Source organism: Meles meles, chromosome 2 (genome assembly GCF_922984935.1).
Source record: "Meles meles chromosome 2, mMelMel3.1 paternal haplotype, whole genome shotgun sequence".
Classification (NCBI taxonomy): domain Eukaryota; kingdom Metazoa; phylum Chordata; class Mammalia; order Carnivora; family Mustelidae; genus Meles; species Meles meles.
Window position 1 is genome coordinate 18,509,740 of NC_060067.1, and position 19,269 is coordinate 18,529,008.

Genomic DNA, 19,269 nt, shown 5'->3' on the forward strand with positions numbered 1-19,269 from the left:
AAATAGCCATAATTATATCATAGGATTGTTGTGGATATTAAATAATAATTTATGCAAACTGTCTCCCACAGTGATGGCTACATTATTACTGCCTAATAACTGCATTTATTCTTAATAATAAGTCATTGTTGATGGTGGGAAAGCACTGGAGGCACGTTAGAATAGCAGTATTAGTGCTATGGGTGCTAATGTGTGAACTTGGGCCAGTCATCTCATCTCTCCAGCTAACTCATGTTCATCCTTAAAGTACCTTCTATTTCTACGTGGTAGTTATTTAATATACCTGTAAAACACAAACCTTACTTGTCTTCTCTGGCATGCAGTGTAACACTCTCTTCTTAAATGAAGGTATTTGTTTTGCTTGACATGGTAATTTTTTTTTTACTATGACTCATATCAGTTTCTATCTTTTGATAGTAAACTAAGATTTTAGTGTAATCTAAATTAAAACTAAACGAAAAAAAATTGGACCCAATTGTTTGTTTTTCGTTAAAATTTTAGAGGTGCAGGCACAATGAGTAGTGTGTATCAGGGGATTCACATATCATTTAAAAAACGCAATCAACTCTTGTTCACCTACATAGATCAGTTAACAGTTATCATGGCTGGTAGATGATGGTCCAGATTTTACTATGCTTCTTTGGTGAAAGAAACAAATGTAGGAAGTACGAAATAAACAAATGTAGGAAAGATGGAGCGAGACACTTCATAGAATAGACAGTTCAATTAAAAGCTAAATGAATTCGATGGTCAAAAATCAAACCTCTATGAATCATTATGTGTACCAATGGAAAGGCCACATATTTTTTAGAATCTCATGATTCCTACATAATTATATTTTTTCAAATTTAATACATAAAGCACTTCCAGTATCTTTTAGACCAAGTTGATAAATAGCTCAGAATGTGCTCCAAACATAGAAAACATTAGGGACATTAAGGTAAGTCTTTAAAATTCTAATAGACTAAAGTTTAAAGTATTATTCACCCTAGAATTTCATAGAGTAATAAGCTACATTACAACGAATAGAAGTAATGCCATGTCTTAGTGAGCAGAGCATTTCTGCTTCACAAATACTCTGTTTGTATCTGGTCTTATCAGATGTTTAGTCAATAGCTGAAACATTTATTCACAGACAGTCAATTATAACACCAGGAAATCAGCCATTGAATAAACTGTGCTATTAATTTTCCATCAGAGATTCATGTTTGAATGACCATGCATTTCATAGATTTAAATACCGAAAGGCTAATTATCTTCAAGGCCCCATTAAGGGGACAGCATAGATTGTAATCAAAAACAACCCACATATTGCTCAAAAATGATCTTCAGCCTTCATTGTTGAAGAATACTTCAACATTTGTACCTACTGTACATACCAAGAGGATAGGTTTTCATTATATATACATATTTATGTATATACACAAATACGTAATTCCCAAAAGACTTAGGAGAAAACAAAACAAAAACAATGGAATATTTCCTATACACAAAGATTCATTAATTTATAGAGTAAAATGTATATTATCTAATATCTGATGTAAATTATTCTCCCTCTTCTTTTTTAAAACCCAAGGCCCCTCTCTCATTTCTTAGCTCAGGATGATATTTAAGCCTCAACTGCCTGACTGCCCTTGAGTCTCATATCTTTAGGGGACTCCTGTACATATGGAATTAAATTTGTTTCCCTCCTGTTAATCTGTCTTATGTCAATTTAAACACTAGACCAGCCAAAGAACCTAGTGAGGAAAAGGGAAAATTTTTTCCACCTTTACACTACCTTCCTGCATTTCTGCCTTATAAAAATAACCATAAAAGTTGTTTCTGGGATTCTTTTCACACAGAACCCATAAACATAGGAATGGTTTCTACCCTGCTTAGAAACAAATTGCAACATGTTAACTGGAGAAAAATTACATTTATTATCAGGACTAAAATGTAGACAGTGAGTGGGAAAGTAATAAGAGAGTCCCAGCATGGGTTGAACATTTTGGTACAGAAGCATGATATTCCAAGTATTCTGGACTATTCTTTGACTTACAGGATTTTGATTCAATGTCATTTCTGAATGATTTGCTATTCACTATTAACTGACCCAATGTATTAACAAAATGTTTTCCTACACACCTCTATGAAGAAATGAGAGATTTACATATTACACCCAACTCACCTTTTAGTTGTGATCAAAACTGTCACATACCAAGTCGCCCCTCCTTGTTGGTCTGTGTTCGTTTTGCATGACAGAGCATGCACGCTGCCAAATTTATTTTCAGCACATATCCTTGCAACACGTCTCTTTCTTCCCACCCTCCATGCCCTCCCTGAAATCCCTTTAGCTCAACAGGGTACATTATCATTGATCTATCTGATGCCCATACATGGTACCACCAACAGAGACAATTCAACAACTTAACACATTTATAAAAACGCAGAAAGTACCTGGACATAGGCTCTGCAAGAGCGCTCTCTTTTCTGAAGCTGAATCCATTAAGACAGCAGATTAAACACAGAATAGAAAAAATAAGTTAGTGACAGAAGAAAACAAGAAAAATAAAAAGAACACATCTACACAAAACACCTTATTTTGTTGTGCACTACTTTCTAGAAGAGAATGAAAGCTAAAGCAGCAGCAAAATGTGAGCAACGGCTTGAAAACTAGTTGCCAGCACCCTTTCAGAGCAACCCAAGTGAAAATGGATGGTATAAAGTTGTTAATGATGGGAGGAAATCGTGGAATAAATTTGGTAGACATTAGTAAATACCATTATCCTTCAGTTGTTTGAAATGATTCATTGCACATCGGGTTAGTTGTTACTTCATGAGCCACAAATGAAGACATAGGAAGTTAAGTACATTATATAAAAAATTTGGAACCCACATTGTTTGTGGTTTCAAGATTATATAGATGGTTAATATGCACCACAAACCATGTTCAAACACAAGAAATTTTGTTTATCGGAAAAAGAGAAGTGCCCATTCATTATGATTATTTGGTTCCAAGGGAAAAATACGAACAGATAAGTAACTTCTGATTAGAAGAATGTGATTAATCTTTTGATTTATCACTGCTTTTATGTCTTGAATAATTCCTTTTCACAGTTTTGACCAAAAAAACACAAAAAACAACAACAAAAAAAACCTTGTACATTTTAGAAATTTCTTTGGGATAAGAAGCCTGTTTCTGTTATTTGTTTGCAAACAGCGTGATGTTTTTGTGGGCAAAACAACTCATATTCAATCCCAAACATTTTTTTGTTTTTCTGGTGATAAAATAAATAAGTAATAAGTTTAATTGCCCTGTTTGAATAAATGACACAAAATTTCATGGGTTGTGATTTTCTTTCTCTTCCCCATTTTTTTTTTTCCTTCAGTAGCCTTGATTGTTGAAGGAGAAAATTACGCAGGTTTAAGAAGCAGTTACTCTGATGCCTTTTGTGCGGCTAATACTCTCCCAACTTTAATTCATGCAGTCTTCAACGAGCATAGAGCAGTTACTCCTCTAAAGAATTAAGTGAGGAATGAGTGCAAGTAAATTGCCAACGCTGTCATTTGGATCATTGACTCGCATCTTGGTTTTGCAGGACTCTAAACCCTTCGGAATTTCAATGTGGAGTTCAATTGATTTGTACCAAGTTGACTTCTGCAAATCTGATGGGTTATAACTGCTTTAGGAAACAGTGGGAACCGCAGGAAATGAGAGCAAGCCAGCGAGCATGTGAATAACCTTTGCCCTCCCATCTCCTTACCCCATCATGCAAATTAACATATGACAGACCACATTATATAAACAATTGAAAAGAGCCAAATGGGAAACAAAAGAAAGCATTAAAAAGCTTCACAAATGGAAATTTGCCCATTATGTAGTTATTTGATATTCAGAGTAGGCAAGCTGATTAGCTATAGCCAGTTAGAATGTGACATTAATCGCCAGCTTTACCTGATATTGTCAGACATCAACACCATTTTTAAATAAAGATACAAAGTATTGCTATAACAAGTTATGTTATGGATATGTAACATTAATAGAAATTATTACTTCCAGTACATTAGGATAACAATAGCTGGCAGCAATATTCGTTAATAGCATCCAGTCAGCCTGGGTAATAACACATTGAAATCACAGCATGTCCAGATTACATAGGCAGCTGTGGATTACATTTTATCAGGGACTTGGTTGTGATTCTATCAGGGGCGTAAGTGACAAAAATAACTCCTTTATGCTCAGCATGAAAAAAAAAAACTTTAATAATAATTTAGATCTACTAGATAAAACTGAATCTGTTTTCTGAGGATGAAATTGCAGGAAAAACTGTATTTGGCAGATAAAATGTCAGGCTTTCCTGTATCAAACCATCATTATTTGAAAAATTTCTTCCGTCTTGCTCAGTGAGACTCTTAGTCTAATGAGACACGAAAAAAACCTTAACATATTAAAAGACCACTCTCAAAAGTCATTTTTCATTCTAAAGGGGAACGTTCATTTAGTGAATTCCTTAGAGGACTTGTCTGTTACTGCCAAATTCTTGCTTTTTAAAGTAGAAGGACTATTATGACATTCAAGGCCTTAAAATTCAGTTTCAGAAACTGATCACTTCTGCTACACAAAAACCTTTCAGGGAACACATGTCATTTGATGTAGCAATCCTAGTATCTTTTCATCATGGAGTCGATTTGCCATGTGACCTTATAAGGAATAAATTATATTCCTTAAAAATATGAAAAATATTCTTTACATATTTATGTAAATAAATTGCTTATATAGTGGATAGGTTATATACGGTAAACACAAAATGGTTATATATGTTTATATCATATATAAGTATGTATTGTATACTTATAAGCATAGATAAGAATATAAAAATGTATCTTCTCTGAAATTTAAAAAAATGAATTATTTTCATTACTTACAATTCAAATTTGCTGCAATACAATTAAACCTATGTTAACATAGTGAAGTAAAATCTAAGTAACTTAAATATCAAAAGGAAATATAAATTAAAATCTAATTACTTGTCCTATGAGTTTTTAAGGGTAATATTAATTAGATTAAATTATTTCACTTTTAAACATCTTTAATGAATTGCTAATATTCTTTCTCTTTGTTGCCATTGTCTAAACTTCTACTTATTGGTTAGACATTTATTTTAATTATTTTGATATAAAAGTTCAAAAGGAAAAAAAAAGAAACAAAAAAAATCTAATTTACTCATATTGATCTTGCCAGAATTTAGCATTCAAAACAGTAAACACCAAAGAAAATAGAATTGTAAATTCAAAAACTATAAGGACAGAGATTATCACTTATTGTGTCTTTAGATTAGAGGCCAAATAGGGTCACCATTATAATAAAAGAATGAAGCCTTTGAATATAACTAGTGATGCTCTTTAGAATGATCTGATTTTATAGAAAGAGAAAAATGAACGAGAGCAGTTTCCCTGATTTTACTACAGCTTTAAAGATACATATATGCAATGTCCTTACCTTGTTCAAACTCCGCGCGGCACTGTCTTTTCCACCTGGGGTCAAGTTCCGGAGTTGTACATCTAGGAGGCCTACCAGCTGGTCCATGGCGCGGACTGAGTAGGTGATGTCTCCAGCATTCAAATGATTTCTTGTTTGTTCAGCCAGCTCTCTAGCAATGTTGGCAGCTGTCTCTCCAGATTTCAACTGCAGTTTTGAAAATGGAATAAAAAGGAAAGAGATCTTCATTAAGTGACTTCATTGGTCTCTGTGAACAATTGATTTTGCATATGAATTACAATCACCAAGCCAAGAAATAGTTATTAAACTCTATCTTCCCCTGGAGTATGTTCCCTGAGTTTTCCTATTAATCCATTTTTTTCCTACAGTACTGAAACTTACAGCTTTAAGAAGCTCCTCCCTGAGGAATCTTACTTCTAAAAATTGTTCTCACCTTAATTATCCATGTGAGTGGTCAAATCTAAGGTTTGCCCTATGATTTCTCTGTGAGTTTTTTTTTTTATGATTTTTTATTTATTTGACAGACAGAGATCACAAGTAGGCAGAAAGGCAGGCCAAGAGAGAGCAGGGGTGGGGGTGGGGGGAAGCAGGCACCCTGCTGAGCAGAGAGCCTGATGCAGGGCTCAATCCCAGGACCCTGGGATCAGGTCCTGAGCCGAAGGCAGAGGCTTTAACCCACTGAGCCACCCAGGCGCCCTCTGTGATTTTTAAATCCAATACTGGTGAATTTGTGTTGTGACTCCGCAGCCATATTCTAAGTTCTCAGAGGCAAGCACAGATTTTCCATTGTGCTTAAATTAGTATTTAGTATACAAAGGACACTAACTGGCTGCTAAGCTCTGTGAAAATTTTATCGTAAATACAATCCCTGGTTTTCAAAGGGTCTTCATTTCCTTATTAACCAAATAAGAGATTTTGATCCCATTGAACTAGGTAGCAAATAATTGCTGTTTCTAGCATCATCCTTTTTAGAAGCTACATGCTAATTTTTCAAGTATGTTCTATAAGAACATATCAAATTGGGGTGCCTGGGTGCCTCAGTCGTTAGGTGTCTGCCTTCTGCTCCGGCCAGGATCCCAGGGTTCTGAGATTGAGCCCCGCATTGGGCTGCCTCCTCCGCGGGAAGCCTGCTTCTCCCTCTCGCACTTCCCCTTTTCTGGCTATGTTTCTCTCTGTCAAATAAATAAATAAAATCTTAAAAAAAAAAAAAAAAGAACGTATCAAATTGTCAACACTCCAAAGATATTAAAAAAGACAAAGACTAACAGTCCATGCTCATAAATTTGATAGCTTTGGGTAATGAGAGGATAGGGATATTTTACCCTATAATAACGTAAATATATAACAGTGTTATCGTTAGGAAACTTTTTTTTTCTTCCTTTTTTTTTTCTTTTTTTACAGCACAGTCCAATATAAAATTTAGTGTCACACAGAGAAAAGTCCTTTCTGTGAGGCTATCTTCCTAATGTGTTCGAGCATGACTAAGACTCTTAGTCACGAAGGTTATCAGTATCTTCTAATGGATACTTAAGAAATGTTTTTAGCGGAATTGAATGCTAAAAAACAAATAAATTAGGGCTATCAGAAAGCTAAATCATTAATAATCTCATCCTCAAGTATACAGAAAATCCAAAATAAGAGAAAAAAAAAAACAGTAGTAAGAAAATGTTGGCAAGGATTTGTGGAAATGTCTATCACTGTCAGAAACTACTATTGGGCATATACCTGTATAACCCTCACGTGGAACAATTTACGAGTGTCCATTAAATTTTGAAATGTGAAGACTATAAAATTGAGCGATTTTTGTTATCAATTTCAACCATGAGAATAAAATAATCCCACAGATGTAAAAAAGAAACATTCAAACATGTTCATTCTAGCTTGGTTATAATAGAAAACAAAATGGATTATGAATTAAAGAAAACTGCTCATATATATACATACCATGGAATATTGTACAACAGCTTAAATGTATAAAGGAGATCAATATTGTTAACATCAATTTTCAACATGCTCTGTTGAGTTAAAATAAATGCAAGTATAAAAAGTATTTATATATGCTAATATCTATTGGCATGGTATTCATGAAATAAAAATGCAAAGCAATAGTAGCATATGAAAAAGAAGTACAATACATAAAGCATGATATTTTATGTGTTTATTTTATATATATTTAAGCACAAAGAACGAAGTTTGAAAGATGGGAATCAAAGGAAAAATCTTTTCTATAATGTTTAGATATTATAAGAAGAATATGTTAAAGTATTTACTATATAATCAGTACTTTTTAGAAATACTTAGAGTAGAAAACACCTGCACTAACTATAATAAATTTGTAAAATATGGTCAAAGACTATATACCTAAGATACCTAAAAACCAAATGGAATACATTACAGGGGTCAAGGGTAAGTACGTAACAAATTCAATGTAGATCAAAGGAGCATTCATGGTCCACTGACAGGTCATGAACACTTTTTTTTTTTTAAAGAGGTGCTATGGAAAAGCACACTTTTTTTTTTTTTAAGATTTTATTTATTTATTTGAGAAAGAGAGAATGACACAGAGAGAAAAAGCATGAGAAGGGGGAGGGTCGGAGGGATAAGCAGACTCCGTGCCAAGCAGGGGGCCTGTTTTGGGACTCAATCCTGGGACTCCAGGATCACGACCTGAACCGAAAGCAGTTGCTTAACCAACTGAGTCACCCAGGCGCCCTCATGAAAGTACTTTTAAGTGGTCACCAAGTGAGCGACACAAATGTGATTATAATCCATACATTTTAATTTTACATACAGTTTAAGGCTGCTTACTGGTCATCTAATAACCAATGAATGATTTATAAAATTTGGTATTCACTAATTAAATTAGTGAGATGCTAGTATTCATTAAGTATTTAAATTCAGCACTCCATTCAGTAAGTCTAAACACATGAAAGAAGCGCTTGGTAAGTTTGAAAAACTCTTCCTGTGTATATGAATATCCAGTAGCTAGAATGCCTATAATTTTCCAAGGGAATGTTCTTTTAATCAATTTATGATTTTAGCGTGCTGGCATCTGTTGTAGTTTCCAGCTATGCTTTTTTTTTTTTTAAGATTATTTATTTATTTTATAGAGAGAGACAGCAAGAGAGGGAACACAAGCAGGGTAAGTGGGATAGGGAGAAGCAGGCTTCCCAAGGAGCAGCGAACCCAAATGTGGGGCTCATCCCAGGACTCCAGGATCATGACCTGAGCCGAGGGCAGACGCTTAATGACTGAGCCACCCAGGTGCTCTCCATCTATGTTATTCTTATAATAATGAATATATTTATAGAATTTTATGGTTTTACTTTGTTAATCATTGTGTTGTATAATTGTTCTATAACCTTCATTTTGTTGTTATATTGTTTTCTTCTACGTCTTTATTACCATGTATTTTTTCCTTTACTTTTCTTTTTTAATTTTTTAAAAAGATTTTATTTATTTGACAGAGAGAAAGCAAGAGAGCACAAGCAGGGGGAGCAGCAGAGGGAGAGGGACAAGCAGGCTCCCTGCTGAGCAGGGCGCAGGATGGCTGGTGGGGCTCAATTCCAGGATCCTGGAGTTATGATCTGAGCCAAAGGCAGAAGTTTAACCAACTGAGCCACTCAGGCGCCCTTAACACGTGAATTTCTAATAGCACTGGGCTAAAGTCTGAGGCTCCAATACTGAATAAAAATGTACCCCTCCCCAAAAGGAGCTTACATTTTAGCAACAAAAAGGGTTTGCAATAAATTAACTAAAGTATTATTTAATTTTAATTTTGTTGATGCAATACAGAACCCAAGTTTAAGGGCATTTTCCCCTAGTGTCTGAAGTTAGGTAATAATTTGGGAAGTGCTTTTCCAGGGAATAATGTTGAATATGAGATGGAATGGAAAGGGAATTGGGTTGGGAGGTAGGGGGAGGCCCCCAGGCAGAGAGGACACTTTTAGGAGGGAGGGGCACGGGCCCTAGGGGAACTGCACAAAGCGGGCTTTAAGTCAGATTTAGGCAGCTGGAGAGGTGAGTATGGGGCAGATTAAGCAGTCCCCTTCAGAAGTCATGATGAAGATTTTGGGACCGCACTAAGAGCAAGGGAAGGTGCTAAGAGCCCAAACAGGAGTGGTCTCATCAGAGTTGTATTTGAAATCAACTCAGGAGAAGGGACTGGAAAGTTCTGGAGTGGATGAAAGGGACCTTGCTAAGAGGCTCCTGCAGCAGAAGCTGTGCTGGATTAGGATAGCAGCAGTGAAAAGGGGCCTGATTTGGGAGAGATTTATAAGTACAGCGACAGGCCTACTGTCTGATTGGCTGTGGGAGGGGAAGGACAGAGAGGGACTCAAAGGTGGTAGGTACCATTAACTGTTTCTCCAACAGCCATTGTGACCTCAACATTCCTAGCTCAAAGTCTGCCTTTCCAGACCAGGCTTTCTCTGACCGTTCCCCGCCCCCCCCGCCCCGTGGCATCCAGAGGCTACTCTATTGCCTTTCTAATTGCTCTTTTTCTCTCACCACAGCAGTCGGACCACAATGATCTTACTTCTCTACAACAGATACACTTGAATCTGTGTTGAAATAACGTTACTCTGCATATCCTGGCTTACAGACTTAATGAACATGTCTGTTCTCTAACATTTCTTGCACTAAATTCTACTAACCTTCTTTCTCAGAAATAAGCACATGCACACTGAGAAATCTTACAAGTTCTATGAGGATTAGTAAATTAATGCCTGTATTGAAATGGCAGGATTATTTCCAGGACTTGAAGAGGGGGGAGGGGAACCCTGCAGCTTTAAAGATAATAATTATGACAGAGATGGATACTATTTACATTTCAAATTTTGACACATGTGAAAACAATTTTCTTTGAAATGTTTTGACATTGTATGAGATTATTACATCAAACATTAATTGGGTGCCAAAACAATTCATGAAGGAGTTTTTCATAGTGTTTAAGTTCATAGCTATCATTTCTTTGAAAGATCTACTTATGTTATTTTGCTATAAATCAGAGTCAAGAAGGAATATAAACAATTAAACGGTTCTATCTCGCAACTGCAAGTCAGTTAAATAAGGCTGAAGTCCTAGAAAGCCTACCAATCTCTGAAAAATTAAGAAGCAATTTGCTTTCATTCCATATTAGCTCTGCGGAGATTAAAAGAAGGGAGAAATTAAAGTCTGGGTGATAGGATTCAACCTAGTCTTCCCCAGCAGAAAATGGGCTTATTTTATACTGTAAAATCCCAACAATTCTGGATCTTCACGTCTTTAGAAAATGCAGGAAGAACTCTACTTATCTCAAAATTGGTCAGTAGCTTGTGAACAAACAAAAGACAAGACTCTTCAGTTTGCTAGAAATAGAAAGACTGTTTTGCGGTGACAGTTCACGCATTTCTTTTCCATATAATAGTTGAACCAGGTAATGAAGTAGGAAGCATAACTCACTTATTCTTATGCAAAGAAACAGGGAAGCTATTCAAAACTGTAATTTCAAAGATCTTTAAATTGCAAAAGACTGGAGGGATTTTAAAGTGCAATAAGCTCTTTAAAGGTATGCAGCGTAGAAAATATAAACTCCTTTTTGAAAATCTGGTGTAATCTAGAGATCAAGCTAAAGCTGGAGACTATATTTTAGTAAGCAGTAATTAAGGTGAGAAAATAGGATATTTTGCTGTTTATGACTGAAGAGCCAAAGCTCTAAACTAAGTTCGCGGGCTTTTTCAAGAAGACCAATCTGTCTTTCTACCCATCCATTTATCTTTGAACCTGACTTTCCTTCTAACCATCCACCCATCCACCCATCCATCCATCCACCCATCCATCCATCCATCCATCCATCCATCCATCCATCTATCCACCCATCCAGCCATGCAACTACCTACCAATTTTTCTCTCTACCTCCTCCCTCTCTATTGTTACTGGGGCAAAGGCTCCTTTGTGTATAACTTTTGCTTTTTTCTTTCTGTACAAATTATGCTTTTTATTAAATCTCATCCTTATGAAACTATTCTGGCTAGTTTGTAATAAATCTCTTCGTGAAATTCTGACTTTAGAGGCTTACATTTTCTCTAATAAAATGTAACCTGCTCTTCATCACCACACAAAATTTAATCTATAATTTCACCAGTATGTAAGTGGCCTGAATTCATTTGTGAATCAGAAGCCATCAAGATTCTGTGCCTGTTTTCTTCCTCCCTCCTGGCCTGATGGCAGGGAGGGGAGTAGGGAGGCATTACTTGTTTCTTATTAACAAACATGAAAATGTAATTTGCTTCTTCAAACTAAAGTAAGCATCCCGATCCATTTATTTGTGTATACTTGCTGTCTACTGGTGCCAAACACACAGTGGGTGGACAGTATTACTCAAAATGAAAAGAATGACCCTCCCCATGGTATATTGATGCAGAGACTGTGATCAGGGATATGCTTTCCTCGAAAGCCCTCAGCAATGCCCCAGGAAAAACTATGAAGTCATAAAGGAGGCACCTCCCATTCCAGGATGCGTTCACGTTCACTCATCGAACTCTGGAGGAGGGGAAACTGAATACACTGTTTACAGAAAATCACTCCCTCCTTTCTTTTCTCACCTATGCTTTCAGAGGGCGTAAAAAGTGTTCTTTCATTTCAAAATTTTAAGTTCACAGGACAATGGAAGGAGTGAATCGTGAAAGATAGCCATTTTACTTTAATTTTTCAATGTGACCAAAAACAATCTACCAGAAAAAGAGGGGAAGTTCAGAGCAGAGCAGTGGGGATGGGGCATGGAGAAGGAAGAAGTGGGGGGCGGCAGTCCAAGGAGAAAGGAGAAGAGGATGGGAAAAGGAGGAGGAATAAGAGAAGGGGAGTGCAAAGCAGAGAATTACACTTTCTAATTCTTGATTCAAGGTCACTTTCCATCCTCCTCCATCCTGCTCTCTGCTTTACATGGTGAACTTGGAATGTTATTCAGAGCCTCCCCCCACCCTTCTCTGGCTTCCACTGGGTTTGTTCAATGGAAAGGGTGGGCAAGTGGATGGAAGGAGGAGGGAGAGTGAGGTCAGGGTATTTAATCCTTTACATTGCTCTGAAAAGTTGCCTGGGGCTAGGCTGAGTCTCTCCTCTGTAGGTCAACTTCCTTCTCAAAGACATTCACTTCCAATTTTTAGTCACTCCTTTGATCCAGTAACCACAGGCCTGGGCTTGGGAACAGTTTCACCTGTTAGTAGCGCTGGGTTCCTGCTCAATCCCTCCCAGCTCAGCTTTGCTCCCCCAAGAACATTGTAAACAAACCCTTTTCTGCGAATGTTCCATCCATTTATTGTTGGGACTCTGGTACTGACAGAGAAAATGAGCAAAGTTATGGATTCTATGAAAGATGCTTTGGAGAGAAGGGAGATAATTTGGACAAATCATTCTGTGAATACTGCATGCAAATTCTCTCTTGGAGGTTTACAATGTTACTATTTCAAGGTTTTAGAGTTTTGTGGTAAAGAAACCAACTCGACTAGCATTTCTATTCAATGAATAGCATAAATATTTGGAGGTATGGAGGACACACCTGGTGAAAGTGTGAACAAAAGTAAGAGAGACTACGGAAGTAAGTAAAAAGTCAGTCAGTCAGAAACTGGGCACAGTTTAACCAGTCTTGTGGCCACGCACGATGTCTTGATAAAGGTAGACCCAGCCAAAACCCCAGCTCCAACACTGACCTTGGGCTAGTTAAATAATCTGATTCAGGGTGCTCTAAAGCTTCCTGTTATAATTTTGAAGATTTTATAAACTTATAAGAAATGAAACTAAGGCATTCTTATACATTCCAACTGCCTAAATGCTATAATCTCAAAATAATTATAATATTACATAATTTTACAGACACTATAGGATTAAACAAAAATGCTCTGGAATAATGGAACATATTTGTTATATTAAAAAAAACAAAACCAGCCATCCATCAATCAAATGGGCAACAGCTGTCTGCTCTTTGCAAAGAATTATCTCTTTTGTCATAAGATTAGGAGGTCTGCAGAGGAAAGAAAAAGAATTAAGCATCATTATCAGTTAAAGTCACCCAGTAATTCCTGCAATAAAATAGCCTAACTATATTCAGGAATTATCATGAAAACACTCAGCTTTCTAGGTGAATTATTACTGAATTAATATTACCCCCTGGGCTAAGTATGCAGGGAGTATTTTTTTAAAAGTTGCTAATGTAAGAAGATACGCTACTGATCTCTTAATCTGATCACATCCAGTAAGAGTTATTTGCCCTGGGGTCTGAGCTACATTGTAATAAAATCAAAGGACATAAAAACTGTGGCAGGAACAGTGCTGAAATTGGAGAAGCATCATTATGAATAGCAACAAGTATGGAGATGCATATGTAAGAGGGTAACTAGAGTCAATATAACCACTGTTCTTCCATGATTTAGGGTAAATAGATAGTTATGGCTCATCTGCTAAATGATCTACTGGGTAGATATTTATGAATTATTATACAGTATATTATTGAGGATCAGTCTGGTTAAAAACAAATAGAGAAAAGAGCAAATGGCACAGACAGGCTTTTAGTAAGGCCATCAATTGTAATATTTCTCAGGAAAAATCTCTTTCAGAAATTCCTCAGCCTAGCTAATGTGCCATAGAAGGACTCTTCATTTTAGGAGTGCATAAATCCACACAAATTGCTATAATAAGGATTCATCCCATAGCCCTTTTGGCGTAAATGCACATCTGGTCTCTGTTTGTAATGAAATCAATTCAAAGCCCCACAGTGCATTAATAATAAAAATGCTCAACATATTGCAACCAAATAAGCCCTGAAAATTTGAGTCTGCAAGATTCTGTCACACATATGTATACTTTTAACACTGATAAATGATTAGGTTACAGAACATTCATCAAATAGCCTAAGATTCCCAGGTAGACTTTTTCTGCTAATTATTATTTCCAAAGGAAAACCCATGTCATGTATGCTGGAAGCTCTTGCCAGCTTGATTTATAATGGCTCTAGGACTTTTATATCTGGAGTTCACAATATCATAAAAATTTTATTAATAATAAAATTATTATAAGCAGTACTGCTTAGCTTGAGGAAGTTCACAGATTTGCCCTTTAAGAACAACAAAATTCTAAATTAGCGTATAGCATATCAAAGGTTATCACTAAATCTTAAAGAGAATTAAAAATTATCTTTATTAATTAAAAAAATTAGAATTATCTCTTTTGCATTAATTAAAAAAAAAATCTTAACTGTTTTATTTGCCAACAGCTATAATCCCTAACAGAAGATCTAGGTTTGGGAAAACCTTCCTGGTCAGTCACTTGATTTACCTTTTGTGTTATATGGTTGACCCAAGGAGAAGAACAGTTGCTAAGATCTGGTCCTTGGGGATCCCAGATTCCATCAGGAGCCAGGCAGAGATAAGTTGATACTCCTAAAATAATGAGAAAAAGAGGTCTGCTTTAAATATTCAAACCATCTTGCTGACAAAGACTTTATATCCTTGTTATGTTTAAATATGAACAAAGACAAAATTGAAATCATTAAACTATGATGATGTTTATTAAAACACCACACACAGCGTCTGGCAAACAACAGACATTGGAGAAATGCGACAGAACAAACAAAATCATTCAGTATTTTTAAAGCACTTGCTGGCAACTACACCAGGTACAGAAAACAACTGCATAAATTCCAGAGATGTGGCATCTGGCTCCATGTGTGAGTTTTCAGAGGCAAGGCAGCAGCTGAGTCTTAAAGGAACCAAGTTTGCAGGTTTTCCGGGAAAACAAGGTAGGAAAGGGCATTCTAGGTGCAGAAAAAAAATATGTTGTCCTTGGGAAACTTCAAATGTTTTAAATTGAGGTCTACTGTATAGGGGAGTTGTGTTTAATGGACTTGGAAAGGCAGGCAAAGTCAGATCATAACTCCCTTGTCTGCCACCTGTGGGTTCTGGAAAAAATCAATGAACATTAAGCAGAGGAGAGAAATGAGCTGATTAAGGTTTTAGAAAGATAACTGTGGCAACAGCATGGAGGATGAATCTGAGGGGAGATGTGAAGCTTTGGGGGAAGCTATTACAATAATTCAAGTGACAGCCTGTGTGTGTCTGAACAGGACTGCCACGAGGGGACAGAGAAAAGGTGGAAATAAGGTTGTAGTATAGGGACGTTCACCTGGGAGGGCTCCAGAAGGTTTGGTTTCCTTTAAAGCTCTCTCCCAACAATAACGACATATTTCTGTAGTGCTGCTCTGTACCTTTCAAATAAAGGATTTCATTCGCCTACACAACAAACATCTGAAGCGGGGGTGGGGTGTTATTATTTCTCTCTTAGAAATGAAGGAACTGAGGCCCAGAAGGAAGGGGACAGTGCTAAGAGACGAGGTTTCAAACTGTTGGAATCAAACTGACTTCAGCACCACAGAAAACTTTAGAACTAAACATTGCACCGTTTCATAAAGGGAAGAAAGACTTCGGAATATTTTTAAACACGTTGCTGAAAAAAGAAATTAAATGTGCACTTTTATAAAAGCCAATATTCTTTTTGGTCTTTCTACCACTTCACATACTACTGGATTCAGAATAGGTCCACATTGGAACTGTTCTAAGACAAACCTATTTAAAGTACCCAAATCAATAACACCCAAAGACATAATGCCGACTGCCTGTATAGTGACATCTATCGTACATTTGATTTACATATTTTATGGGATAAGGCAAATTTTATTTAGTGTACCAAATACTAGTTTTATGAAGGTAAGTATAGTAACAATAAGAAAACTAGGCTATTTCTGGCATAAAAATTGTAAATAGTAATGTGGTTAACACTTGGGGATATCATAAATCATCACATCAGTAAAAAAAAAAAAAGGGGGTGGGGAGAAGGAAGAACTATTTAGTTCTCAGCTATCTCCTAGAGAAAACAATGGATCTTGCTCATGCTGAGTAATGGGAGATTGGCTCCTTCCTATGTGAAGAGCCCTTGGCTATTAAAGGACAGCTACAACGGCTTATCAAAAGGATAGTCAAACTTTCTCTTTTGTGAAGTTTTAGGTAGTTTTGATGATCATCTTCGAATGGAGACGTCCTCCACCTCCTTTTCTGCTCTCAGCATTTGCCATTTGGTAACAAGCATGAGAATTGGCTCCCAGAAATCCAGTGATTTGCTTGGAGATACGGCAGAAACGGGCTGGCCTGCTGGAGCAGCTGGGACATCCACAGCCTCACTGTAACTTCCCCCGTGGCCCTCACACCAAGGGCAAAAACTACTGGCCTCATGTGTATATGCACCAGATCCTCCCTGGTGACTTCTCCAGACTGTATTTTCAAACTCTGAAAACACACTGCTTTAAACCGTAACTCGGCTGAGTTCAGAATTCAGTCAAGTGAAGTTGCAAAAATATGCAGTAACAAACAAACAAAAAACTAAAGGAAAAAAAACTGCAAGAAAAGCAAGCCAACCTAACAAAAGACCTTCAGCTTAGCTCTGCAAAACAGACGTACCAATCGTTCCTGCAGGGCAAGGCTGCTTGGCCATCTGTCCTTGACGGGTCTTAAACCACATGATTTCTCGAGCTTCCACAGCCTCACAGCTCTCTTCCAGAGCTGGGATTTGGGACGAGGCTGATGGCAGATGTGTGGTCATGTCATCCAGCACCTCCACAGCTGGAGACGGGGTGCTGGTACTCCGGTTTCGTCTTCCGGACACGGAGGGGGTGGTACTCCTGCCTGGGCTCCAAGTCGTCGTCCGCAGGGTGGTGCTGGTGGTGGTGCTTCCCATGCCAAGAGGTCCTGTAGTAGACATTTCTGAAATAAAATTCAAAAGAAAACACCTACATTGCTTGTCATCATCTCAAGGTGTCCTAACGCTTTAGGAACCATTTTTATTTGACAGTTCAAAGAGCCTTCAACATGGAAAAAAATAAGCAGGTACCAAGATACCCGACAGTGTCATGACAGCCACCTGACCAAGGCCAAACACTGGCTTGTTCATGCTTCTGTTCAACTCAAATCACAGAAAACACAACTACAGCACAGCCCAACTCTTCAGTAAGCTTCCTCATGCTGCACCCCTTCTTAACCTGGAGCACTCACTTTGAATATTCAAACTTACGTAGACTGGGAGAGAGCTAATGTAACAGTATTTTCACATTAAGTATCACACGAATTTCTAAAGATGAAGTAATTAGGGGAGAGGGATCAGGGGGAAAAAAGGGCATCAAGATTTAAAGTGCTCTCAAGCTAAAAAGTAAAGAACCATTCTGAGTATGGACTCTTTAACATAAATTAGAGTAGATTGATGATCTACCTGACGCTCTTAGAATTGACTCATTTTAACAACTTTCAAACGTGACATTTAGTAGTATAAAGTATAAGTGGTTGTCAATTTAGTTGTCTCATAAATTATTTTCTAACTAGATTTCTTAAAATGGGGAAATGTATTCCAAATCCCATATAAAACTGATAAGGTGACTTGACCAGATATTAATAGGTTATTAAGCCCAGAAGGTTCTGGAATGTTCTAACAATACCATGGAAATGACCACCACAGAGAAGCATCTTCCTGGGGAAAATATATTTATATTTCCATCATAGGAAGGCAAGAATATGCCAGTCCTCCACATACATACATTGCATTCCTAACTGTAAGTTTAGAAACTCCTCTTAACCTCATTTACTGGCAATAACCCCAGGGGCACTGGCTCTAGCCAGATTCGAAATAGCTTGGGTTTATGGAGCACGGGGAGTCCTGTGCTCAGCCTCCAGCTATCTGTCATTCATCGTCGGCTTTCTTTAACATGTCATCAACTTGATTCTGCTGCCCCAGAAGGGGTGCCACCTCCATCTTCTGTGGTGGGCATGTAAAAATCTTCCAAAACCAAGAGAGATGGCAGTAGGAAGGGGGTATGTATTTTCTGAACATTCAATCACTGAACTTGTAGCATTTTCTGAAGTAATGCTATTTTTCTAGCTGTGTCTTTACTTGTTCTCTTTCCTCTTCCTTTCTTCTAAGCTTTCCTCCTTTCTCTTGGGTTCTCTACGTGAATGTGAGGTTCATAACCTCATTGATGCCAAGTTCATGAAGGAAGAAATGGTATCTTTTTCTGCCCTTCTTCCATTGATACCACATCTCCCCAAATCTCACTGATTCTGCCTCATTTCTCTATTTATCTCTATTCCCTATCTTCACTAGACACACTCCCCCCCCCCCGACCAGCATCAATGGATGAGTATGGCAGCCTTTTAACATTTTTGCCAGGAAAAACAATACCAGAACAAAATGGTATTACTGGGATTTCAATAACAATGTTTGCAAAAATCAAAATTCAGAATTCATAAAAATTGACACTAACGTTTAACACAGCTCAAATATAAAATTTAGCAACAAAAGTAAAGTTGAATTTCTAAAATTATAAATAGAAATGCATCTAATATCATCATTTTTGCATTTGAATTTGCTGAAATCTCTCAAAAAGAAAAAACACAATGAATACTAATAACTTGAAATTAAATATTATTTAATATTAAATTAATTAAAAATAAGGTAATATTAAAATTAAACACTCTTGTTCTTATTAATATTAAGTATCAGCCTTAAAAACAGTGGTGTCATTGCTGGGGTTCAAGCACATTTTTTGTGCAAAGTTTTCTGGCCGATGGAAAAACTCTTCTCCACTGTATACCACTTGATAGACTAGTAAGGCAATAGTTAAAAGCTGACTCCAAGCATTTTCTCTGGCTCCTTCAATTTAAATAATCCCATCTCTCATTTGTAGTTTCTTCAGAATTATATAGATACTGAAGAATGCT

The 19,269-nt window shown here is 36.9% G+C and overlaps 1 protein-coding gene across 17 annotated transcripts in view; it reads right to left on the reverse strand.

Moving 5' to 3' along the window:
• Positions 1-19,269, reverse strand: part of ADGRL3 (adhesion G protein-coupled receptor L3) — an 811,968-nt gene that overhangs the window by 140,926 nt on the left and 651,773 nt on the right. For 13 of the 17 annotated variants that reach the window (XM_045993750.1, XM_045993732.1, XM_045993758.1 and 10 more), the window contains 4 exons: positions 16,963-17,265; positions 14,789-14,892; positions 5,483-5,668; positions 2,440-2,478 (listed from right to left, as the gene is read on the reverse strand). In XM_045993750.1, the coding sequence (XP_045849706.1) occupies positions 2,440-2,478; positions 5,483-5,668; positions 14,789-14,892; positions 16,963-17,265 (632 nt within the window). The remainder of the gene's footprint in view (positions 1-2,439; positions 2,479-5,482; positions 5,669-14,788; positions 14,893-16,962; positions 17,266-19,269) is intronic. The other 4 variants (XM_045993671.1, XM_045993716.1, XM_045993706.1 and 1 more) reach the window with 1 other exon arrangement.